This window comes from Bacillus rossius, chromosome 5 (genome assembly GCF_032445375.1).
Source record: "Bacillus rossius redtenbacheri isolate Brsri chromosome 5, Brsri_v3, whole genome shotgun sequence".
Lineage (NCBI taxonomy): Eukaryota > Metazoa > Arthropoda > Insecta > Phasmatodea > Bacillidae > Bacillus > Bacillus rossius.
Window position 1 is genome coordinate 47,947,313 of NC_086333.1, and position 26,520 is coordinate 47,973,832.

At 35.3% G+C, this 26,520-nt stretch overlaps 1 protein-coding gene across 1 annotated transcript; it reads right to left on the reverse strand.

Moving 5' to 3' along the window:
• Positions 1-19,424: 19,424 nt before the first annotated feature.
• LOC134532256 (protein odr-4 homolog) lies at positions 19,425-26,224 on the reverse strand. The gene is made up of 2 exons (XM_063368677.1): positions 26,002-26,224; positions 19,425-20,925 (listed from the first exon to the last, which is right to left on the reverse strand). Exons 1-2 carry the CDS (start codon positions 26,222-26,224, stop codon positions 19,799-19,801), a joined length of 1,350 nt encoding a protein of 449 aa, XP_063224747.1. The 3' UTR covers positions 19,425-19,798.
• Between the last annotated feature and the right edge of the window lie 296 nt (positions 26,225-26,520).

Genomic DNA, 26,520 nt, shown 5'->3' on the forward strand with positions numbered 1-26,520 from the left:
AACGCAAATTAATGTTAAATTGTCATTAGATCTTTCACTTTTTACTTGACAAGCTTATTTGAATAATTAAGGTTTGAGAAGGGGATCTCTTTGGTAATGTTTTATGAAATAGTTTTAAAATGATGGTAATTATAGGAAAATAATGTTTGAAAATGTACATGGTAAAAGTAATGCGCAGTGTTGGGAAAATACTGAAAAATATAATTAAGCTCAACTACAAGCGCTATCATACATGTATAATTGCTTATAACTACTTATCTCTTACTTATATGAAATGTAATTTTTAAAAAAATTAAGTAATATAACAATTACTGTTGTCGTTGTCGTTAGAATATATACATTTTTTGACTTCACTATTTCAAGTAATTATTTGTTTCGAATTAAATATGCAAAATAGCTGCAAGTGGAAAGCTTTGTCACTAAGGTGACTTAATAATTAACAAGTCCTTTCCACGCACTTAAAATGAATTTAACCAGCAAGATCACCAGGAATGCCAATTGAATTAAATTATTACTAGTTGATATTTGAACAATTAACTTCGCTTAAACACCAGTCCTCGTTTAGATTAGACTCACACAAATTGTATTTAAATTTACACTACCGTGTAATGGTAATTTTATTCCTCAGTTAACTCAAAATATTAGTTGCGTAATAAATGAGAAACGAGTTTTTTTTTGCTAAAGGAAGGGAAGTGGAGTAATCGTTTCATTGAGGTGGCCTGCTGGAACGGCCATGCAAAGCTTCTGTTGTTAATGCGCAGAATACAACCGCTCAAGATTTTCTTGAATGTTTTTGATAAAAAATATAAATTGGAAACCATTATACTTCCATATACACGTTTCTCTTTCTATTTCCGTCTGTAACCTGATTTTATTAAACAGTGAAAGAAAGAAAAAAAGAAGCTAAAATGAGTTTTTTCGCAGATAAATTATGTATGAAGAATTCTGACCACAGTTTTTTTTTTTTAAGTGATATTAGGACATATTTGATATTCAACCATAAAAATTCAAGATCACAGATTAAAGTCCAATAGACGTGCGATTCCGAAGGAAAGACTGCACTTCAGTTCTGTGCCTGGTGCGTAGAGGCGAAGAAGCGTGTGATGCGCAAGCCAGTGTCGCCCTTATCGCTCCCTCACTTTTAGGGCTCGTGTGCTCACAAAATACTGTAACATAATTCCGTCGTTCCTTTGCCATAAATTTTCCGTTGATTCTAAGCGTACACGTCCCTAGTAAAGTGGACACAGCCTGTGTCATGTAACTTGTCTCAAATATTATAGTTCTCAAAACTAGTACCTCCTAACGGTCTGCGTATTTTTCTGCCACTGTTATTCATCAGTCTATGCAGAGGGTGTATTTTCTGAAGATGAAGTTAATGGTTAGAAATAAATATCAAAACCATTTGTAGCTTTATGAAAGCTAATATGCTAGAAGTTTATTTAATAGTTTGATAATAACTTGCTAGAAAGTCTTACAATAATGCCATTACATAGTGAGTACTGTAAGACAAACACTATAACAACACACATGCAAGGAATCAGAGTCAAACTTCATTAAAGCCAGGGCGTGACCACGTATTAATGATTACATGGTGAGTGTGTGAAGCTGTTTTTCCCTTCAGCTAACTGTTGCGCCATATTGGACAAACGCCCAAAACAATGGCTAAAATGTAGTGTTCGCACTGTGGAAACCGTTTTAAATATGAAATATGAAAAAAATAATTAGAGTGAATTTTTACGTTAACGCGGGCACCATGCAACGAAATTTTCACACAATATAAAAAAGGCTACATACAAAAATATTATATAGGCTAAGTGCTTATAAATCATATACCTTAGTGACTTATACTGAATATTGGGTCACTTCATTAAAAATATTTATTTGTTTTTAATATTAGTGATAGAAATAATGTTTATAAACCTTCTAACGTGATAACGTCTTATAAATCGATGAACGCACGCTGCACGCACGAAAAATCATGACTCATTGTCACGTTCCGCCTGAGCCGAGCGTGCAAGAACCGGCCAACCACCGTGAGAGGAAATCTTCTATAATATCAAACAGGTTAAGGCGGGCTTTTTAACTAATTGTTCGTGATTATATTTAAACAAAATATTTAAATTAAATTTTCAAAAACTGTAAATATATTTGAAAATTTAAAAGTATGCAATTTTTCATCAATGTTTTCTTATGACGTTATCACGTAAAATTATCGTCCGTAAACCGACTTTGCAGACAACCCCCTTTTTTTCAAGTGTATTTATATATATATACGTGAGGTTCAATTCCCGTATATTTAATTTTAAGCATTAAAAATTATAAATGATTTCATTTTTATTTAATAAATAAACATAATTAATTAATAAGAATACAAATTGAGTTTGTTTATTGGTTTTTATTCTTAATTAAAAATTATCTAGGTTATTTTACTAAATTAACTAATTTTATACACTTATTTATATTAATATTGAACACTGAGTATCTTTTTATCAGAAAAATTTAATGTGTTTGAATTTACACTTTACGAACCGTATACTTAAATAATTATATTATTATATTTCTATTAATTATTTGCTTGCAAAATTAAAGTTTTTTAATAAAAAAAATATTGTAACATCTTACAAGCGTACGTTAAGTACACGCATCCATTTTTTTTATGAAAGTGACTGTTTTAACGCCGGAGATTCTAATTATTACTTACTGACGATTATCAGAAACGTTCAAGTACCATTTACGCAGTGTTTTGAGCGGAGCAATATGACGAAAGCGAAGGTGAAAAAGCGATTTCAGATACGTCACGGCGCGATGACTCCTGACAAATCAATAACTACACGATAACAGCCAAACATTGTCTCGCTGCCGATTTCAACACGCGAAGATAGCACACGCGCCAAATTCTTACCTCGGTGGTTCAGACTGGCACGTGGCGAGAGCGAGCGAGCACGTTGGACGGGAGATTTAAGTCCGCGGCAGTTTTCTTCGGTTAAATTTCCAAAATTTTGCTTCGTTTAAATCGTGGTATTTAATTTAACAGAATTCCTGGCGATGAAAGTGACTGGCTGCTACAAACAGTTCACGGCATGTGGAGGTCATTGGTGTTCATCTATGTAAATAAAAAATGTAAATTTTTGTTCATTAAAAATCTTAAATCACCGAAAGTTCTTTAAAGATAGCTTTGAAATTTTAACACAAAGTTGCATTCGAATACGCGCGTGTTTTTATATGCATTTGTCACACCTGTGACAGGCAAAAAGATAGATATAAATATATGCAGATAGGTAAAACCATAAATTATTAAATTTTGATTGCTTTAGAGTGACATACATAAAAGTTGTATGGAGGAATGGGACAGAGAGATATAGATGAATATATACGAATGTAGATATAGAGAGGTAGATGTATGTGTAAAGATACAGAGAGTTGGAGTTACATAGAGATATATAGAGGGATAAAGAATAACAGAGAAAGAGGGATAAAGATAAGCTTTGTATATGTGAACTTTCTAAAAAATTACAAATAAATATTGAGGCATTGCAACGCATGCCGGGCATTAGCTAGTTCTGAATAAAATATTGGGAATGACCACAACAGGAATAATACTGTCACTAGTCACTTTATTATAGTCTTTGAAAATTTCTAAGTGTGTGGTATCTTCCTTAACGAAGCTAAAATTTTAAATAATTATCTAAGTATATTATAAGTGGTAATGACATAAAACTTCTGGACTTCTACTGACTAATTCTTGTGGCTTATCACGCACCATGTGCGTGCCTTGCAATAGCAGTCATTATTGCCTCGATGATTGGCAACGACGCTGGAGAATGTTGATTGTCAGAAATTTTTAATTAGGTTGGATTCGCCTCTTAATCGTTACGTAGCACCGTAGTTGTATCCAAAAATATATATTTTTTTCTCTTAAAGAGACATGGTTCCTTGCATATTTGACGTTATCCAAACTATCTCCCTGCTAATTATAATTATATAAGTTCTATGACTGAGAGAAAATCATATGGTTATTAAAAAGAAAATCTTTGAAAACTATTCGCCAAGAAGAAGATGTGAAACGTTACAAAAAGAGTAGTAAAAATTCGACAGTAAATTGACGTGGAATGTGTAAAAGTTATTCCTTTTTTGTTAGCTACTAAAACATTCTCCATATTTTTGAACAACATAAATGTATACCAAACATATAGTTTTAAAGTTCTTCATAAATGCGTTTGATGATGAATCATGTTTTACCAAATGAAATGTTTTTCGCAAATAGCTTCAAAAATTTGTATACATATAATTTCTACTTGTTCTGTTTTGCCTAACACACAACTGCAATGGCGGTCTTGGACGGAGACGTACATTTAATTTAAAAAATTTAATATCATAATCTTATTTCATTATTATTACGTTTCCTTATGAAACAATTAATTACCAACTTTTTGATAAATATTTTGTGAAATTTGAAGACTGTAAGACGTTTGTCTAGATATTTAATTTCGTTATTTGATTTTAAGGTTTCAAGAGATCAGTTTTATCAATAACGAATTGTTTCTACAATTCTCTTATTTATATAATAATGGAAAGTCTCCTTTATATTAACACTAGCTGCAATACCCGGCGTTGCCCGGGCTGAACACAGGGTGAAGGGGACCTTTTTCGAAATCAGATGTAGTTAGTAATTGTCTTCTTAATTTGAATGTCAAGTGTGAAAATTAATTTATATCACTTTCAGATCCCGACAGACGTTCTGCCAGTTTATAGTTGCTTACCTGGTCTGTATGTAATTTAGACTTTATAAAGCAATATAGAAAAAAGCTGAAATATAAGAGATTACTAATATTGAAAAGATTCCATTATCTAGCTAATGATAGGCCTGCATTGCAATGCCTCATTCAGTTTTGTTTTGTAATATGTTTGAAGTAGTTACACATATACAAATCATCTATCCATCTCTCTATATATATTTATCTCTATCTACATCTTTATACAACTATGTATTGCTCTATCTCTATTTATCTCTTTATATCTACATATATACTTCCCACTATCTCTATATATTTTATATATAAGTCTCTATATAGCTCTATACATCTATAGGTATATCTTTATCTAACCCATTTCATTCTCTATACCTCGCTCGATCTCAAATTATCTCTCCATCTCTATCTCACTCTATATATAGCTATATATATATATATATCACTCTATCTCTGTCTCTCTTTTATATTTAAATAAATTGTGTCATGCGTGCGCACTTATACAATAAGAACAGACGAAGTACCGCTATATAAAATGAAATAAACACATTTTTTGACACGATTCGTGCTCCAACTATTGAAAAATAGTTATACCGTCTCAGTAACCTTCATGGGCATGCGCATAACAAATCACCAAAATTTCATCGCAAATGGATGAATGGTATAGGAACGCATACGGCACAAACAAACGAAAATTAAAGACATGACAAACGCATCAAACGATGGTGCGTTTAAAATTCAAGGCAACTAACTCTATCTATTGAAGTTAAGAACAAAACTGTTATTAGCGCCTTTATTTTGCTAGCCGCTGCGAGCTCCACTAAGCGGACTGGTTTCACCAAGGAGAAAAATATTAATTTTACAGTCCTTACTATGTGTATGATCGTGTGTCAGACATAGAGAAATGACACTGACTCACTATTTGTATGTCTATGACCTATGATTTTTTTCTGTTATAAAATGAAATTATCACTTTTTCACTCCTTTAGGGATGGAATTTCATATTATTATGGGGTCTATGTGTTATTCCAGCTTATAAGCTAGCTGTAGGCCAAATTTCATTCAAATCCATTCAGTAGTTTTTACGTGAAAGAGTAACAAACATCTATCCACCCATACTTACAAACTTTCGCGTTTATAATATTAGTAGGATTTTGGTCAATCTTATTAATATATATTTTTTGTTCCCCAGTGTTAAGTAAGATGTATATCATACCACTATGTTAAAAACCATAAAAAATATTTCTGTCCAAAATTGTTATATTTTCGCATATAATTAATGATAATAATATAATTAATTACGTTTAAAATAGGCATCTATTAAATGACCTAATCTCCTGTTTTATGTCTTGGTCTGAATCACCATGATGTATACATTTTTATATTTTTTATCGTTATTAGCCTAACACTATTTCAGGGCTCTTTCTGTTAGTTTAACATGATACCACTCTTGCATTTGTTGTTGTGCTGCAAATATTTACAACAGACATTAACAAAGTGTACTGTAATGAATGCAGAAGTTCGCGCAAGCTATAATAATAAATTATTTTAAAAAATATATTTTTTTTCAACGTACTATCCCGTTGCATTTCACTCAGTGAAACAATTTGTGGGAAATATTTTTCGAGCGAAAATAACGGTCGCAAGAGAGGTGTCGGGTAGGAAATTTCCAGAACTATCCCTTAAGGCCGTATTCCAAGACACAAAAATAAGGGTTTAGGTGTTGAATATGCAAAACCTGTACCCTAACCATATTCCAAGTGCACGATAGGACATGGCCAGTCCCTTAATTTTAGGGCACTGATTTTTGGTGTCCTATCTGTTGTCGATTTTATCCACAACTGTATATATATATATTTCCTTTTTAATGAACTTTAACGGAACTTTTACGATTACAATTTCCCCCCTTAATATCTTAAAAAAACAGCAAACATAAATACAGCCAAAAATTCATCGTTTATTCTTGTACAACCAAAATTAAATATTTTATTTCACATTATAATTCCATAGTTTTAAAAAAATAAGCTAAAATTACGATGGATTCCACGAAGTAAAACTGTTTGTAGCCTCGCACAAGTCCTCGTTTATTAAAACGGCTGCCAATCTGATACCTTACAGGGGTTCAGTTAGGACACGTTTTGGAATATGACCCGAGAGTTAGGGTACGGCAGTTGCCCAACAAGACAGTGCATATTCGCTACCTTACTCAAACGTCTTGGAATACCGCCCTCAGAGCAAAAAAAAATGCCTTAAATGGAAATTTATCGACTTTCCTAGCGAGCCCGAGCCTGGAGCTGTTTCAGGAGACTGCAGTTTCCTCGCTGGGGGGGGGGGGGGGGGGGGACCTGGCTCCAGCAGCCGTCCAGACCACGGCTGGTCGGTTGATGTCCGCTCCCAGAGCAATACCCCGTGGTGGACCTGGAACACCCCCCCCCCCCCCCCCAAGCACCGGTGGCTGGGATATTGCGGCGGATGCCACCAAATTGCGCGGCAAACTGGCAGGAAACTGGACCCGCTGTCCGGCACGCGTTTCTTCCGCCCTTCTCCTCCTCGTCAGGTCAGGTTTCTTCTCTCTCTCTTGTCATTCCTTCTCTTCATTCTTTTTTCTTTCTAGGCTTGTCACGTTTCCAAAACCTTAATAAAAAAATGTGGAGCTAGTCTTCCAGGTCTCGTCCAGCGATGTGTAAACATCTGACCTCGGCAACGAGAAAATTCACGTTTCATGTTCCTCATGCTGAAAATATTATTTTAATAAAAAAATTGGACAAGAAATTAAAAAAAAACTTTTAAATTTTTTTGGCAAGCTTGATAAATATATTGACCAATAAAATGTTCGTTCTTTTTTCTAGCACGTACCAAAATTTCTAAACGCGAATCACACATGCTTACTTTCTGCTCCCGTTCGCTAGAGTTCGCTGTCTGAATCGCAAACGGTGTTTGCTACCATCGTGCACAGACAGCAGCAAGGCTCCAATAAAAGATTTGAAAATAAATTTCCAAATTACCAAACCCCTTCATACCTGATTTTCGACAAGGAATTTAATTAAAATACGTCCCATTTTGTTAAAAAATTCACTAAACAGTTAATGCTTTTAAGATTTCACACACGTTAAAAGTTATACTACCACGGCATTATTAAACTAGTAAATTCTAACATTTCAAAATACATGTTTTAACACGAAGTATGTGTTTGTATATTTGTATTTGCTTGGATTAGTCTGCAAATACTTCTTACAAACAAACATTATTATATAATTATGTTATTAAAAAATTTTCACATAAGAGAGTATAAACACGTCCCTTGAGATGTACTAGCACGCGCTCTACCACTGCGCTAACGAGACTTCCGGAACAAGGGAAGGAGACTATGTATTATAAACGTGTGATGCCAGATTTTGAAATTTGGGTTTTCTGTCTACTTACACTATTTTAGTTTACCAAATGTATTAAAAGGTAGTTTCACAATCAAAAAGTTTCACTTGGCACACCAACGCGTTTAGTATGTCCCCTTATATTTACGAAAGTAAATATATACAGGTTTATGTTGTTACACGTGGGTCCGCTATGTTTTCATCGACTTCCGTTCCGTAACAGAGAAACTAAAACAACAATTATGTCGGAAGAAGCCCTTAATCTCCAGAGCGTACGCAGAAGTTTATTTTGGGGGGAAATAAAAATTTTTTTTTCCTGCAGTTTGCTTTTTAAATACTTCCCTTTTTTAATGAGTATGCTAGATTTTTTTAGAATTCTGAGGAACCGATGAATTCCCCATCTTCCTCCCTTCTCCCTTACCCATGCACACATTCTTTTTTTCAATGGTTACCGGCTGCTCTTTACAGTCACTGCCTGCTCGTGTACTACAACCAAGTTAAATTATTGATTGGCAAAAGAACGGTGGCTAGAGCTATTTCGTATCCAGTCTCACCGACAATACAGTCATTAACATACAGACTTTGGACCACCGTAGATGAGTGGTCAGATCACTTGCTTCCTACCGAGGTGTTCCGGGTTTGATTCTAGGTGGAGTCTAACCCTGATTATTTACAAGTGGGATATGTGGCGGACGTTGGCATGCTCAGTGAGTTTTTTTGGGTTGCTCTGTTTACGACGTGCATTCATTCAGTTTATCCTCCATTAGCAGCTCATTAGCTTTCACCGTCTGTATTAAGTTTGATGTCGGTGAAACATTAATTTCAATACAATTTCATAAATTTGAAGCCATCAGAATTGGGGAAGCCATCAGCCATGATAATCAGCTATAAGATACCGTTCCAGCAGTTGCCTGGAGCGAATTCGGACACACACGGGGAACAAAAACAAGGATTAACGGAGCAGAATTTGAACTCGGATCTTCCTTAACGCAAGTTCATTTTCTTTTACGTAACCTTATCTAGCAAAGTTGATATTAAATTCATTACATGGCTGTTTTACACTTCAATAAACTGCTCTGGATTTAACTAAACAGTATTTATGGTTGTTTTATACATATACTTACATAGTAGCTGATGAGAGGGGGGATATACCGCCTCCTTTGGAAAGTTATGAAAACATTTGCAAGAATATCAGTGAAGACGGTATGTTACTGTGTGAGAAGCCACGTTGCATACGGCCTTTGTGTCAGTTTATTAGTGTCAATTTTATTTTAGGATTTTTGAAAACACATGTTAAAAATTTTAATGTTTTTTTTTTTTTTTTCAATTTTTTTTAAAATACGATCTCCTTTTTCACAAAACGTTTCCTGTATCTGCTACATATCTACACTGCGTATACATTTTAACCAAAGACTAACAGATTTTCTCCTGCCTATATTACATAAATTAAGGAATCATCATTTTTATAGTTACCTTTATGTTTTATACTTAAGTTAACTTATTTGATGTATTTAACTTTACTTTCACAAACTGAATAAGAATATCCAAGATTTTCAAAGTTTATGTTATTTTTATGTTATCAAAAATTATGATGTGCCACGTGTGTATGCAAATACCCAGAAATGTTTTCTTCTCTTTCATTTAAATTGAAAATGGATAAATTTTCAGTTGCAAATTCTGACAAAAAGGATATCCTTCTATCACTCAAAACAAGTTTAACCCGTGCTTTTACATTTATATATATATATATATATATATATATATATATATATATATATATATATTGCTCCCGAAGTTGCACGAGCGAGCGGCGAACTTCTTTGAACTTCGGAACTGCTTGGGAGGGTCTTATAACTACGCGAGTTGTAGGCTTCCGCGTTGAGGACTCCCTGCGGCTGGTATACGCGGTAAGCTGCAGCGAGGCCGTAACCGTAGCGGCACATACCTTCACCTGCGCATGCGCTGGAGGATGTCGCACACTTCCGACCAGCACAATCATACCATAACCTACAATATTTTTAATGAAATTTCTTGAACGATTTTAATGAATGTATGTACCATGTTGCACATCAAATATATTCCAGGGTAGTTTCGCTATCATAAAATTTCATTTGGCACACCAGTACGTTTGGTATGTCTCCTAATGTTTACGGAATTAAATATATGCGGGTTTATGTTGCTACACGTGAGTCCACCAACTTTGTGACACATTTACGTTCATCGACTTCCGTTCCATTTTCACTAAATCACTCCTACCAAATGCCTTATACCTAGAGATAAGTTGTTTACACATCAAAAAGCACGCCTTAAACAATTTTGTAAATAACAATAAGTTTACGGAAATATCAACGAAGTTCTAACATCAAATAAACTAAGAGTTATTCGTAATTTCAGATAGTTGGAACTATCTATAAACTACACTGTGTTCCGACTTTTGAGCTCTGTGTTACATGCAAATAAACTTATAGTTTTAAAAAAAATAAGATAACCGCTTTTATCGTTTAATAAACAAAAAATTTAAAAAATTAAATTTAAATTAGGTTTTTTGTCCAACAGCCAAATAATGCACCACAACTGTATTGGGAGTTTCACGTGACCTTGAACCGGCGATGATGAACGCGTCTTCGCCTTTGTGACTGTCCTATGCATTCCTTGTCGCTCCTTCGCGATCACTTTTACTTCAAATCAGTGATAAAATGTTGAACCTGTATAGTTGAGTTACAGTTCCTCCTGTGGCAGGATGTTTCACATTCTTCGTTAAATATTTAACAAGGCATAAACCATTTTTTTGCTGTCTTTTAATGAACAAGACAGCATACTTATTCAACCCTTTATTCGTTCACCAACATATAGACATACTTAGTCAGCCATCTTTTTTTTAATTGTCTTAGGTTAACTTAGTACTTCGGCTTTTATATTATTGGTCTCTTTTTTATGTAGGCAATAAGATAAAGATCGTTCAAACGAAATAAAAAAACGAACCGGTACGCTTTTGTTAAAATCTTGAAAATATTTTTTACGTTTCGAGAAAAGAGGACATGATAAAAGGAATGCGCAACTATTGGCTCTCAGATAAAATGAAATTCCTAAAAACATTAAACAATGACATTGCATTCAATAGTTAAATAAAAACTACTTATATTGTTGCTTCTTAGTTGCTGCATGCATGTTCTGCGCGCTTAATGAACATTCTTCATTTATCAAAACTATTTATTTGATAGTCCGGAATAGTGACTAAGACCCCAAATATGCGTTTGCCTTTTCTGCACACTGTGTAAGAGGATAACGATCTTAATTTTTCATGAGCTAAGTTACAGCTTTTGTGGAAACAGATGTTTTAAATTGAATGGTTTCACGTATTTTATAATGTATATTATGTTATATAATGTATATATGTATGCATATTATATATATGTATATATGTATGTTTATTAAAACGTATATTATTATTATATGCTTTGAAAAATTACTGACGTCAACATTCATGTACTAGAGTAATATACTTGCTTGCATTAAATAATTGAGAATTTTATATTGGTAGAAACTAATTATTACTTTTTCATTGAAATTTGGCTGTAATGAGGTAGCCTACTAAAATCTCGAAAAATATTATTTATGCCATGACATGCCAGAAAGTTTCGCAACCCACTCCAAACTAAATTTTAATAAAATACATCAAAAATAAAACTTTCGGACACTCGTTTCTCTATTAAATATATGCTCTACATCATCAGGCTGAATAGTTCTCTTCTCACTCAATCACTGTTAGTCCCAGCCTTTAAAATCACCAGTGCAAATGTAATTTGAAGAAAATATATACACATATATATGCTATATATATGCAAATAAGATAAATATATTTCTTTTTAATCTTAGTCCTGTCTTCATTTTTGAAAATAACCTTAAAAAATAAAAAACTGGTGCACAAACGAGTGTATATTTAATTTATATTTCACCTGTATTCCGCATTTATTTCATATTTTTATTTGAGAACCCAAGATTTGTATTTTTGTTTTTATTATTTTTTTTACAAATAATCAGCAATCCTTTGAAGCGATGCTTTGCTCCGAGCGTTTGACGCCAGACGTTGTGAAATTACATGGAAGTGAAAGAAGATTTATTCTTGTTTCTCCTTCTCTCTACCTTGAAGAAACTTGCGGCAAAGATTTATTTAAGTACTATGCTTTCAGATCTGTGGTTATTATTTTTATGAAAATATCACTCTATTCCTTGAGCTCAGAAGCAAAAGGTTCTTAAAACGTCTTGATTTAGTTCCTGAAGTTCTTTTTAGGTTGGTAAACAACGAGTTTATTAAACGAAGTAAAATAAAGTAATCTAATTTCATCATACGAATAAATGATGGCAAAAAAATACATTTATTTATAAAAAAATCTGTCTGAAAATTATTTGGTTTTGAAATAGTGTAGTAGGTATTTAAAAATTGACTTCCACCTGAGTATGTATTGCAACGTTTTTTTTTGTAACGTAATTAAACTGGTTTCAACTTTATTTGTGTCTAAATCGTATGAGATGATGCTTAAGGCCAAGCTTAAAATTTATCCCCTGGGGATCTCCTTTTTATTTCATGTTTATCGTGAAAACATACAAAATTATCAATAACTAGCTGCAATACCCGGCGTTGCCCGGGCTGAAGACAAGGTGAAGGGGATCTTTTTCGAAATCAGATGTAGTTAGTAATTGTCTTCTTAATTTGAATGTCAAGTGTGAAAATTAATTTATATCACTTTCAGATCCCGACAGACGTTGTTCTGCCAGTTTATAGTTATTTACCTGGTCTGAATGTAATTTAGACTTTATAAAGCAATATAGAAAAAAGCTGAAAAATAAGAGATTACTAATATTAAAAAGATTCCATTATCTAGCTAATGCTCGGCCAACATTGCAATGCCTCATTCAGTTTTGTTTTGTAATATGTTTGAAGTAGTTCCACATACACAAATCATCTATCCATCTCTCTATATATATTCATCTCTATCTACATCTATATACATCTATGTATGTCTCTATCTCTATTTATCTCTTTATATCTACATATATACTTCCCACTATTTCTATATCTTCTATATATAAGTCTCTATATAGCTCTATACATCTATAGATATAACCAATTTCATTCTCTATACCTCGCTCTATCTCAACTTATCTCTCAGTCTCTATCTCACTCTCTATATATCTATCTTTATATATATATATATATATATATCACTATCTCTGTTTCTCTTTTATATTTAAATAAATTGTGTCATGCGTGCGCACTTATACAACAAAAACAGACGAAGTGCCGCTATATAAAATGAAATAAACACATTTTTTGACACGATCCGTGCTCCAACTATTGAAAAATAGTTATACCGTCTCAGTAACCTTCATAGGCATGCGCATAACAAATCACCAAAATTTCATCGCAATCGGATGATTGGTATAGGAATGCATACAGCACAAACAAACGAAAATTAAAGACATGACAAACGCATCAAACGATGGTGCGTTTAAAATTCAAGGCAACTAACTCTATCTATTGACGAAGTTAAGAACCAAACTGTTATGAGCACCTTTATTTTGCTAGCCGCTGCGAGCTCCACTAAGCGTACTGGTCTCACCAAGGAGAAAAATATGAATTTGCCAGACCTCACAATGTGTATGATCGTGTGTCAGACATAGAGAAATGACACTGACTCACTATTTGTATGTCTATGACCTATGATTTTTTCTGTTATAAAATGAAATTATAACTTTTTCACTCCCTTAGGGATGGAATTTCATATTAATATGGGGTCTATGTGTCAATCCAGGTTATAAGCTAGCTGAAGGCCAAATTGAATTCAAATCCATTCAGTAGTTTTTACGTGAAAGAGTAACAAACATCCATCCATCCATACTTACAAACTTTCGCGTTTATAATATTAGTAGGATTTGGTTATAAAATGTTATTGTTTTTCAGTGTGTGAAGGTTTCACTAGTAAAAATGTCACGTATATAATAACAATATCGTGGACTTCTATGCACCTAACTTCTGCGTCTTTAAAAGTTTTTTGGAACACTTCACCTCAGATTCTGGAACTTGGAAGAGCAAGCCGAAACGCAAGAAGTTGAAAGTTGGGCAATGCTTGTTTTACGTTTTTGCGTCAAGTGTAGTTTATGAACGAGTGTTGAGAACTTATATATATAATAAACTGTTGGTTTCTTGCTTAATTGAATTTTTTGTGACGTAAATAAACACGGCCTTAAAGTGTGTCTCAAATCAGAGTTCTCCCAATAGAACTTTGTTTCTTCTCCACTTAAATTTGATAGTAATTTTCCTTTTGCAGTTTTCCTGGAAATGTTGAAACGTTTTCTAACAATTTCCTGCAGTGTGTTTATCTCTAATGACTTCACCAACCGATATACTATGTAAACAAAAATTAAACACATTATAATCCTAACACTATCCACTGACTTTTTTTGTTAAATATAGTACTGATTTACTTAACGACTAGCGTACCACCTATGTCTCTGATTGCACAAACATTGTCGAATCATATGAAATGCACGTACAAATTCCTAAATATCCTAAAGAAAATATATATGTTCAATAAAATATCTGGTTTATAAAATATTGTATTTATTACAGAAATATTTGGGTTTGGTTCTAAAAATAGGTTACGAATGTACCCATGTTCAATATATAATCAATTATAAGTATGCCATTTTCATATTATTTTTTTGTGTATTTGGAGATATATTAAACGTTAGTGAAATTGCACCCACCTCATTTTCACTGAATTTTGTAGCGAGGAACTTTCAAACTATTTGTTTGGTAAGCATTTAAGTTGTTCAAAAAGATGGAGAATGTATCCATGTAAAATTACAGATATCAGTGGGTTGGGATTCTTATCTCGACATTTATTCTGTATTACAAAATAATATTGAGCCATTGCAATGCATGCCGGGCTTTAGCTAGTACCGAATAAAATATATGGAATGACCACAACTGTCACTAGTCACTTTATTATAGACTTTGAAAATTTTTTATTAAACAATTTGACTTTATTTTGTTTTCTCGTGCTTATTATAACCTCAGTTAATACTGGAAAGGTATAAAGGGAACGGTAAAAAAAAACCGTTGGAGGTACTGGGAACAACAGACAGAATAAATGATAAAGTTTTTATGATATGCTAGAGCAGCGGTTCCTAAACTGTGTTCCACGGAACCCTGGGGTCCCGTGGCAGGGTCGCAGGAGTGAGGAGTCAGGACGTATGTCGTATTAAGCATGCAGCCGACAGACATTTAACCTTATTTTGACATTTTGACACAAAGTTGCATTCGAATACGCGCGTGTTTTTATATGCATATGTCACACCTGTGACAGGTAAAAACATTGATAACAATATAGTTTGATAAAACAATAGATTATTAATATTTTAATTGTGATAGTCACATATGTAAAGGTTTCCAATCTTCCCACCCCATTAATACTAGTGAGTGATTCTTATGGCTTATCACGCATCATGTGCGTGCCTAGCAATAACAGTCATTATTGCTTCGATGATTGGAAATGACTCTGAGAGAATGTTGGTTGTTAAAAATTTTATATATCCGAAAGTTCTTCAAAGATTGCTTTGATGGTTGTCAGGAATTTTTAATGAGGAAGAATTCGCCTCTCAATCGTTACGCGGCACCGTAGTTGCATGCAAACATGTTCACATTGTTTTCTCTTTAAGAAAAATAGTACCTTGTATATTTGACGCTAAGAAAACTATATCCCTACTAATTATCATGATATAATTTCTATGACTGAGAGAAAAAAAGTCATAAAAAACAAAACCTTAAAAATTAGTTGCCAAGAAGATGACGTGTTACGTTACAAGAAAAGTAGTGAAAATTCGACAATAAATTGACGTGGAATATGTAAAAGTTATGCCTTTTTTATAAGTCACTAAAACATTCTCCATCTACATTGATATTTGCATTCCATTTGCAAAACATAAAGAAAAAAATATTTTATGATTTATTATTTGATTACCTTTTCCATGGTTTAAAAAAAAGGTTTGAATGAAACATCAATTAAAATATAAAATTACGTCCATATTTTCATAAGAATATTGAATTTTGTAGCGAATAGTAAAAGATTGCAAAACACATCCCTATTTATTCTTAGTGTAGGATTTTCCAACTTCAACATTTCAGCTTCACTAGATTTGGTTAGAATCATGTACTTGATAGATTTAAACCTCATGTTTACCATATCAGTAATAACTTTTCAATACAATAGTGATAAATGCTTATGTTTTTTTTTAATGTAGAAAACAGACACCAAGTTTCATATATTTGATGTTCATGGCTATACTTCATGAAACTAAACTCATAAACTTTTCATCCCTCAAAACTGTTCCCACAGATGTGTTATTAAAGGACGAAATTTTGTAATTATTTAAGTTTTATTAACGTAAATATTTATACCTCCTGCTTCTAAAGATTCAGTGATCCCGGTTTTATAAACCCAGAAATTAAATTTAATAAAAAAATGTCACATTTAAAACTTATAGTAATACTGTTTATATATGATAAAATACAAAGTAAATGGTAAAATCCTATACTTAAGTGAATACCGTTGTATGTTAAGTTTGTATATACACAAATACTTATATATTTCACCCCATTAAAAATAAAAATCTAAGAATGATTAAAAAATTAATAATTTTTTATGTTTAAGCGTTAAACAGTTTCTTACCTCTAACATTAGTAGGTTTCGGTAAATTAATTTACTTTATAAAATAATACTTTTATTATTTACACTCTTCAGAGATAATTTTTTTAAATAGTTAATATTATCACGCAATAATAATTTATTTACTATTAAGTCTTGTAAACTAACATCATCATTATTTTTGGACTTTTAAATAATTTTTAAAGCCAATATCAATCCTTAACTTTTTTTTTATTTTCCTACATCCTGCTTTATTTGCTTTGAATTTTTTTTGACGTGACAATGTCTAATAAATCGATGGAAGCCGGCTGCACGCAAGAAAAAGTGTCCCGTAACGCACATTGTTCCACTACGATGTTTCCCGTTACGCTCATTGTACGCTTGCGCTGTATCTCTCTTCCACTCGATTGGAATAACCATCGATTTGACTTTTCAATCGTGTTTTCATCGTTCGAATTATTTATATTATGTAATTTAACGATCGTCCACCAATTTTCAGCACAATCGGTACGGTTATTTAAAAGTAATGTTGAATTTTCAAATAATTTTTTGTACGAACAATGGTGTTTTACAGTTACACATAATAATTTAAATTACACCCGGGGTCTTTTGCACAATGGTTTAAAAAATATTGTAACACATTATAAATACATAAGTATGGTGTATTTGGGATACGTATTTGTTATAAAATCGTATTATAAAAACGAAATAATATTATTACCCTACGGTGCTGTCATCTACGGTGACGGACGCGAACCGAACGAATCGCGCTATCTACCCGCGTCCGCGGCAACCAGGCACTCGTTATAACATATTTTCCTTTGTTTATCGCGAGGGGCGTTATTATTAATGAATTATAAATATAATTTCGTGCTCGGGGCCACAATTGCATATCATTTTGAGCACTCAAAGACATAAAAACGTAAAATATTCTCGACGAATTTTAATCTCGGCCCCAGCGCACCACAAGCGTCTGGGTTGGAGATTAAAGCCGAAATTCTTTACTAAACTTACTAATACTTATTTTATTAACTGCAAGGGCATTTTTATTAAATTCTACGTTTAATTTCACGACGAACAAACTTCGTCGTAAAATGTGTAATTGCGAAAAAGCGTAAACATTCTCGATGATTTTGAAGTTAAATAGCAAACATGTATAAAAGTTATGGTTAAAATAATCTGTTCGTTAAAGTAATAAACATATTTGAATTAATGAGTGCAAATAAAAGTAAATTTATCAATTAAATTGTAGATTTCATTTCACTCCTTATTTGTATCCATACAAAATAGTGATAATTCAATAAAAATGATTCAATTTTATTAATAAAACTACGCAATCATTTCATGAATGTTTTGTTATGACGTTGTCACGTTAAACTATCGTCCGTAAACTTACTTTACAGACAACCAATTCTTTTTAATTTTTTTTAATGTTAGCTTGCTCTTGAATTTCCAAAACTGCAGAACTTGGACCTAGTTTAAGGTAAACTTCCTGAAAATTGTGTAAAAGAGTTAATATTTTTATGTTTACTTTTTTTGTACAAAATATTTACTTAGTTCTTCATTTAATTTGAAGATACGATTTTCTGATCGTGTGGCCTTATACACCCCCTTCCATCTTTTTAGGGGCGCAAATTGGTCATTTTTTATAGACTTGCGTTTAATATATATAATATATATTGAGTTGATAAAATACTTCGTACACAGAGATGCATTAAAAAATGTTTAGTAGTTTGTTGAAATAAACATAAATTGACAAAGAGACAAGCTGTCCAAAAAAATTTTTAATTATATATTTGTGTTCCAAATAATGTTTCCTGAACCATTTTGTTTTTGTAAATCCATGTACAATTAAATGTTAACATGAAAAGATTTTATTAGTTCATATAGTTAAATATATTCTTTTGTTTCTCGCTAGCTTGTTCATGTTGTTTTGTATCAGAACTCAGTTGTCAGGCAGAGATTAGAAAACTTTTGGAAGGTTTACGTAAAAAGTAAAATTTTATCGAATTATTTATTGCTTTAGCAAAATTAAAATACGTTTTTAAATTAATAAAAAAAATTAAATCCTTAATCAAGAAAAAGGGTTGAAATTAACGGTGATATTGTTGCCGACGAGAGGCTCGTTAAAAGAAAATGTATATACAATTTTTATTTATATAAGTAATTTGATATATGTTTTAAAGCTATAGTTTATAAGTTTCTTCAGAGGGAGCCTTAACTATAAAATACCTAAATGAAACCACACAACCACTAAAAAACCGTTTGATAACAAGGGATAGAAAAACAAAAGTCTAGAGCCAGTTTTATAGTAAGCGATCAGTAGAAATATATATGACAGTTATCACTTCAAAACTATATAAATTTTTCAATATTTTATTTTACTTTTGGTGGTATAACACTGGTTAAGAAATATGTCACTAAAATATAAATAGTAGGCACATTAAGCTTATTTATTATTAATGATTCTGCTGAATCAACGGATATTATCAATCAACTACAATTTACATCCATGCTATGCAATTTTATAATATTTCTTTTTACTTTTGGTGGTAAAACGCTGGTTTAGAAATATGTCACAAAAATATAAATAGTAGGCACATTAAGCTTATTTATTATTAATGATTCTGCTGAATAAACTGATATTATCAATCAACTACAACTAACACCCATGCTATGCTTTCCAAACTTGGTGGCTGCAAATTTCGTGCATGAACTTGTATTCAAATGTTTTATGTAAAATGTCCAAGTAAAAAAAAATTTAGCTTTCAAAACTAAACAAACCATAATATATATATTTTTTTTCACTTTCTTCTAAAATAAGTTAACATCACAACTATTGCAAGAGTTTGCATACGCAAACATATACAATTTTTAAAATATAAATTCAAAAATAAAATAAGATTTATATAGGCCTACGTATAAACTTTCAATTAAGTACAGTACATAATAATATCCAAACTGGGTTTTCTTATCGCAAATGCACTACCAAGGCTGGGATGGCCAAACAGATAAGGATGAAAGTATATATCACAACTTTCATGTCCGCGGTCGTCATTTGGTTGAACGTGGCCACAGACTGAGCATGCCCGTCCCTTTTCTCACCCAACGAAATTTTAACGATGTCACACTCTGATTTCTTGATGCTGTCGATATTCACGTCGACGTCCAAGTTCCTGTGGATGGACCCCAGAGAGTCGGATATCTTTATGCCGAGCGTCAGGTAGTCGGAGAACTCGATCTCGCAGAGGGGCAGCGGGACGAACACCCTCTTGGGCAGCTCGTGCACGTAGCGCACCTCCTCCTCGGCCGCGCGCTCCTCGAACAGCGACCAGTAGACCTCCAGCCGCGACGCCAGCGAGCGCAGCACGTCATCCTTGACTGCGCGCGCGAACTCGCGCAGGGTGGAGTCGTCGTGCATGTACACGACGCTCATGATGGAGCCGCGGACGTGCGAGTAGCCGGCGCGCCGGCCGATCACCATGTCCTGGTGCTCGGGTAACTGGCAGCCCCTGGGGAGCACCAGGTTCACGCTCGCCCGGCCCCGGCCGCCGGCGGCGGCGACGAACTCCTTGAGGCTGCCGTAGCGCTCGGACAGCGCCCGCCACGGCAGGTCGTTCACCAGGCACGCGGACCCAGCCAGGTCCTCGGCGAAGTCGTCCAGGAAGTCGCGCATGCGCCCCACGTGTCCCGACGCCGAAACGCCCAGGTCGCGTAGCGCGAAGGCGCGGTCCAGGTCGTACGTGAAGCTGAACGCGTGCCAGTCGAGCGGGCGCGGCAGCGTCTCCAGCCGCAGGTCCGTCAAGAGGCTCCGGGAATCGCTCGAGAAGCGCGCCAGCCGCAGGTCCCCCGGGTCTTCGCTGAGGTGCGCGACGAGCGTGGTCGGCTCGGGGCAGGCCCCGCGCAGGTGCGGGTCGCGCGACAGCTCGGCGCGCAGCTGGCGGTGCGCCGCGTGCAGGTGGCGCGTCGCGGCGCCGTCGGACAGCACGTCGCCGGGCCCCACGACGAACAGACCCAGCACCCACATGCCTCCGGGCAGCATGCGCGTCACCAGGCGCGCGTGCTCGCACAGGCCCCGCAGCGGGATCTCTTCCACGGCTGCGACACCAGGCCACAGTCCCGTTCCCTCCTCGACAACCTCCACTCTTACAACTGGACTCACCTCTGCTCTCACAAACTACTAGGGCCGTGTGATTTATCGCGAAAAAGATTTTCCGACCAGCTGTGTGCTAAAACTCTATAGCATTGGGTTTATTCCAGGTGCATGTCTACTGTCGGCGCACCAATAACAGCCCCCCCGGTGCGGAAGCAAACCTCGTCCTGAATGACCCGGCCAGAAAGGGCTGATGGCTTCTCTTGCAGACGGCCACCAATCACAAGGGAACAATGGCATACCTTGTTGCATTCTAACGAGCGAGCATTATTATTTCGCGAAAAAACGCACGCCCCTACAAATTACAGATCCTAGAGGTGACGTAACTACCAGAGCTCAAAATTTGTGAACATAAATTTGTGCTGAGGTCGAATCCCTGGAGACGCTTAAACGAATTTTTTTTTGGTCCAAACCATATCGCCAGTTAACTAGAAAATTTATTGGTAACCTACACAATCACATATAATTATTTTGCTGTTTTAAAACGGTATCGACTTTTAATAATTAAAAAAAATTTAATGCCTGAATGCTTTGCACTTCCTGATGGCTTCTGGACCCATAAACCGCTCTATTCGCCTTTCTCATCACAAGACATTGTACCTCAGACACTGGACTTGCTAACATTTTCGGAAAACACCGCGATACATTATATGTACTATAAGAATTTGGTAAATTTTATTTTTGAATTTAAATTTAAATTAATTTTATCCCAATTTTGTCCGCTTATTTGACAAATAACTGTCAAAAAATTTTACTTTGCTAATGCTTCTAGGAATTGGTTATGTTTGACGCAGTGTGTGTATGAATTTACGTGACTAGTCCATTTACATATTGTTACGAACGCAAACAGGACTGTGACACCCATCTGGTTCGTAGCTGGCTGGCGTCATCACGTGGTCTCCACTGACGTGAGGCTTGACACGCGTTCCTGGCTGGATTACAAGGGTCGTCGCTACGCCCAATGCCCCCTTAGATCTCCGTGCATCGTCCTGCCTCCGAGATGTTATCTATCGCTGAGCGGCCTTGGGAATTCCGCGGCCACCGCGTGGAATGGCGATAATGGACGCCACCTTTCTCGACTTTTCGGGCGTCGGGTCGGTCCGGGATGACGCGACTCGTTACACCCGCTCTCGTCGGTTCGAGAAGATCGCCCAGGTACTTAAGCAGCGACACCGCCCTCCGAGACAGTCTCTCGACTGTGAGTGCCGTAAGTGGCGCGGGTGCAGCGAGAATTCAACGACTAGTCCCGCGACAGTCCACGCCCTGAGAGTGGCGCGATGCGGAGTTCGACTGAAACGCGAGAGTGCGGTGACTGAGTGGCGCGAGACTGTGTGTGTGGACAGGCGCGAGGTAAGGGGTCGAACCACTGTTGAGACTAGCTTCAGTGAGGATTGCGAACTGTGGACTGGACATATATTGTGAGGACTTGAGGATAAACATTTTAAAGTGACAGTGATTTGAGATGGGACATTTTTAAATACAACTATTTATTGTTAATGTAAATATTATTAATCAATAAAACTGTAAATGGAAAACTTAATTCGGCTATCACTTAAGAACCCTGTAGTTCTTCCCACATTATAGGTCGTAATAATATTTACCGCATCAGAACTCGAAAACTTTTCTAAAATAGCTGAACAAATTCGCTTGTAATAAAAAAAACACCTTTGTAAACAAACGCTCGGTACTTTCCTTGTTTAGTATAATCTTGACAGACCTTACTGGAAATCTTTAGTCAGTGCTAGAACCACTCGCAGAACACAACTATTGGATTGTATCATATAAATTATTTTACGTCATTACACAGGAATCATATCTTTAGTCTTTGGTAAAAACAATAATGGGAGTATAGAACAGTATACAAGAGACTTGTATGTTATACTCCATATACATGTACGTAATCATTGATCACGACGAATAGCAGGTCACCTACACTTGCGTATAACTCCCATAGCACCGTTGGCAAGACCTTCAGTAACTGATATGTTACGCCTTAACATTATTCACGAACGTATGCCCACTTTTAGCACGTGCAACAAACCACCACAGTTATTTACATCCGCAGGAATCACATAAGATGGTGGTCGTTTTCGTTAGGTTGCGGCCTCTCGTGACTCATCGGTAGCGTGCAAAGTATAAACGTGCCTTGACTGATGTATTTGATGTCATTTTAGAATTATAGTCAACCGCCAATCTGATCGTTGGAAAAATTCTAACTGCAGCGCCATCAGCGAAATCATCAACCTTTTCAACTCGCCGTCTTTCACACAAAAGTTGCAATTGTGATACTGTAAGCTCTCCAAACAGTAAATTATTTAATAAATCGACAAATTCCACATCGCTACATTAACTCATATTAATTGTGAGTTCGCATAAGGGAACTGTTGCCATAAATGAAGTTTTGCATTTAACCACGAAGGTTGTTCGAAGCACCTTTAACTGGTGGTAAATGCATAATATCGCCAAATAATATATGGACACCTCCAAACAGTGAATTATTATTATGTTTGAACTCCTGCGGATGTAAATGGCTTGTTCGCAAATTTTCTTAGGATACCATAGATATTTCAGCCACTACTAACCATTTGATGTAACGCCACTTATGTCTTTCCGTTTTAAAGGCTGTCCACTCTTTTTACGATAAGTCATGGTAGTGACTTTTTCTATTGGAAGAGAAAAAACTGAGTGTAGGGTTCTACCAGAAATTTGCATTACGCTTGGAATTATTTGATAATCGTGCCTTATTTTCTTAAATACTTTCTCTATTCCTTTTTGCCTTCATGCGGGCTGCACCTTTAGTAGGCCCGCCCATGAAGCTAAGTTATAGACAATTTAATTGTTATAGGTACTTAACTAAACACTACATTACTTACCTACATATACTCACACAAAAAATAAAATTAAACAAATTTTAAAAAATATATCCAAATGACTTAAAAAAAATTGCTTGCACTAAAAAACGAAAAATAAAATATGCAGTTTAATCCAAAATACAACAATTAACGTAACAATTTTTTTTATTTTTTTTTCTCTTATTTCGTTTAGTACACACTAATGTAATTACTTATTAATCAATCTATCTACATTTATGATTTATACAATGACAATGTGACAATTCTTGTCCAAAACTATTACCTATAATTTTAGTAAAATATTATTATTTGTATGTGCTACCTACTGATCGGTTTGAAGTCGGTGCCAAGCCCAAAACCAAATTAAAATTTAAAAATATAAACAGCTAATATTTATACCGAAATATAACTCTAACGTAATACCTAAATAAATATTTTGTTATTGATTAAAAATTAATCTACATAAATAAACCTAAAGAACTATGTGAAACAGACTAAAACTTAACTATATAGGTTGCTTAAATTAAAACCGGAATAAAAATCTGGAGAAATACCAAAATGTTTTGTTATTGATTAAAGATCATCCTATAAATAGCTATGTGCAACAGTCCTATCATGTAAATCTATCAACTACGTATAACGCATCAAAAATTCAGTCATTCGAGACGACCGTCAAAGACATCTGCCCGCTCGTGTCTGTCCGCTTGGGTTGTTTTGCCTACGACGAGACCGCCATACACGCTTACGCTCACAGGCGCGGAGAGAGTTGTAATGTGTTGGGAGAGGACTTAGTCCATCAACATACTACCTAATTGGCTTGGCACCGACTTCAAACCGAACAGTAGGTAGCACATACCAATAATAACATTTTATTAAAATTATAGGTAATAGTTTTGGACAATAATTGTCATATTGTAATTGTATAAATAAATTATAAATGGGGCTAGATTTATTAATAGGTATTTATAATTCTGTGTACTAAACGAAATAAGATAAAAATAAATTTAAAAAATTATTTCGTGCATTGTTGTGTTTTTGGATTAAATCTGTATTTTGTATTCGAGATAATACTTAGTATTCTTACGAAAATTGGCACATAATTTTATATTTTAATTGATGTTTCATTCAACGATTTTTTTTAACCACGGACGAGTTAATCGAATATTAATCAATTTGACTTTATTTGTTGTCTCATGCTTATTATAAGCGCAGCTAGTACTGGTAAGATAGTAAGCGGTTAAATTATAAAATAAAAAAAATAACTGTTGGAGGCACTGGGACAACACACAGAATAAATGTTGAGGTGAGAATCCGAAACCACTGATATCTGCAATTTTGCATGGATATTTGTATGCCATTTACAAAAACAAAAAATAAAGTGTGTATGACATGCCAGAGAAGCGGTTCCTAAAATGTGTTCCGCGGAACCCAAGGGGTCTTTAATAGAGCTGTAGCAAACCGTACGTATTCGGTACTGAGTAACGGGTGCGACATCTAGTAACGAGTAACGAAACGTTACACACGGCTGGATTTCGTTACTCGCATTTTTCGTATGTTTTACGCATGCGCGCGCATATTCGATAAATTTACGTTACAAAGAACGATGTTTGTTTATTAAGTAAAGTATCATTTGGAAAATTCGTCGTCCAAGTTTTTTACTGTTTAAAAGAAAGTATTTTTTACAAATTAGAAATATGTATGTTTGTTTTTATTATCGCGTGTTTTCACTTTTTTTTTTGTATTTTTTGTTAAAAGAGATGATATAATAAAACCGCTCTAATAGAGATTTGTTTCTTGGTTTAAAAAAAACTGTTAATTATCAAATTCTTTTTATTATTATTTACGCGACGTCATACTGTACGCGTACGCAAGACGACTCGATTCGTTGCTGCAACACGACATAGCATGTTAAATGCGGTATCAGAATTAACGAGTAACGATACGATAGTAACGAGTACTGATTGTTATAGTAACGAATACATACGGGTACGCTTTTTTTTTTTTTTTTTTTTCGTTACTTTCACACGTCTAGTCTTTAACCTCAAGTCAAGGTGAAAAGCTGAATAAGTTTCGTGTTTGAATGTCCGCGATTATCAACTGTCTCCGAAGGAGGTTTTCGGGGTTCCCCGGCCCGTTGCCCGGAAGGCCCCCGCGCGAGAAGGGACGCACCGTCGTAGTAGGTGGCGCCGACGGCTTCGCAGCAGCAGTCCTCGCCGGGCGGGACGAGGTCCTTGCCGGCCGGCGGCGGGGTCCTGGCCAGGTGGACGACGGCCATCGCGCCGCCGGCCGCCACCGCCTGCCCCATCACCAGGCCGGCGGTGTAGCGGCCTCCGCCCGCCAGCGCCTCCAGGTAGCAGCGCTGCGAGACGTCCATCAGCACAGGGCGCGCCATGTGGTCCCCTGGAGGCGCGACCCGGGCCCGGTCACAGCCGGGCGAGAGCGACGTTACAGTGCGTCCACGAAACAAATGTCCCCGGCACACACACCGTTCGACAAGCTCTGCGAAGTGTTGGCTCGAACACGTAGCTCAAGCAGTTAAAAAAAAAAAAAAAAAAAAAAAAAAAAAAAAAAAAGTTGTCTGTAAAGTCGGTTTGCGGACGATAGTTTAACGTGACAACGTCATAAACAAAACATTGATGAAATTATTCCATTATCATATGAATAAAAATATGAATCATTTTTATTTTA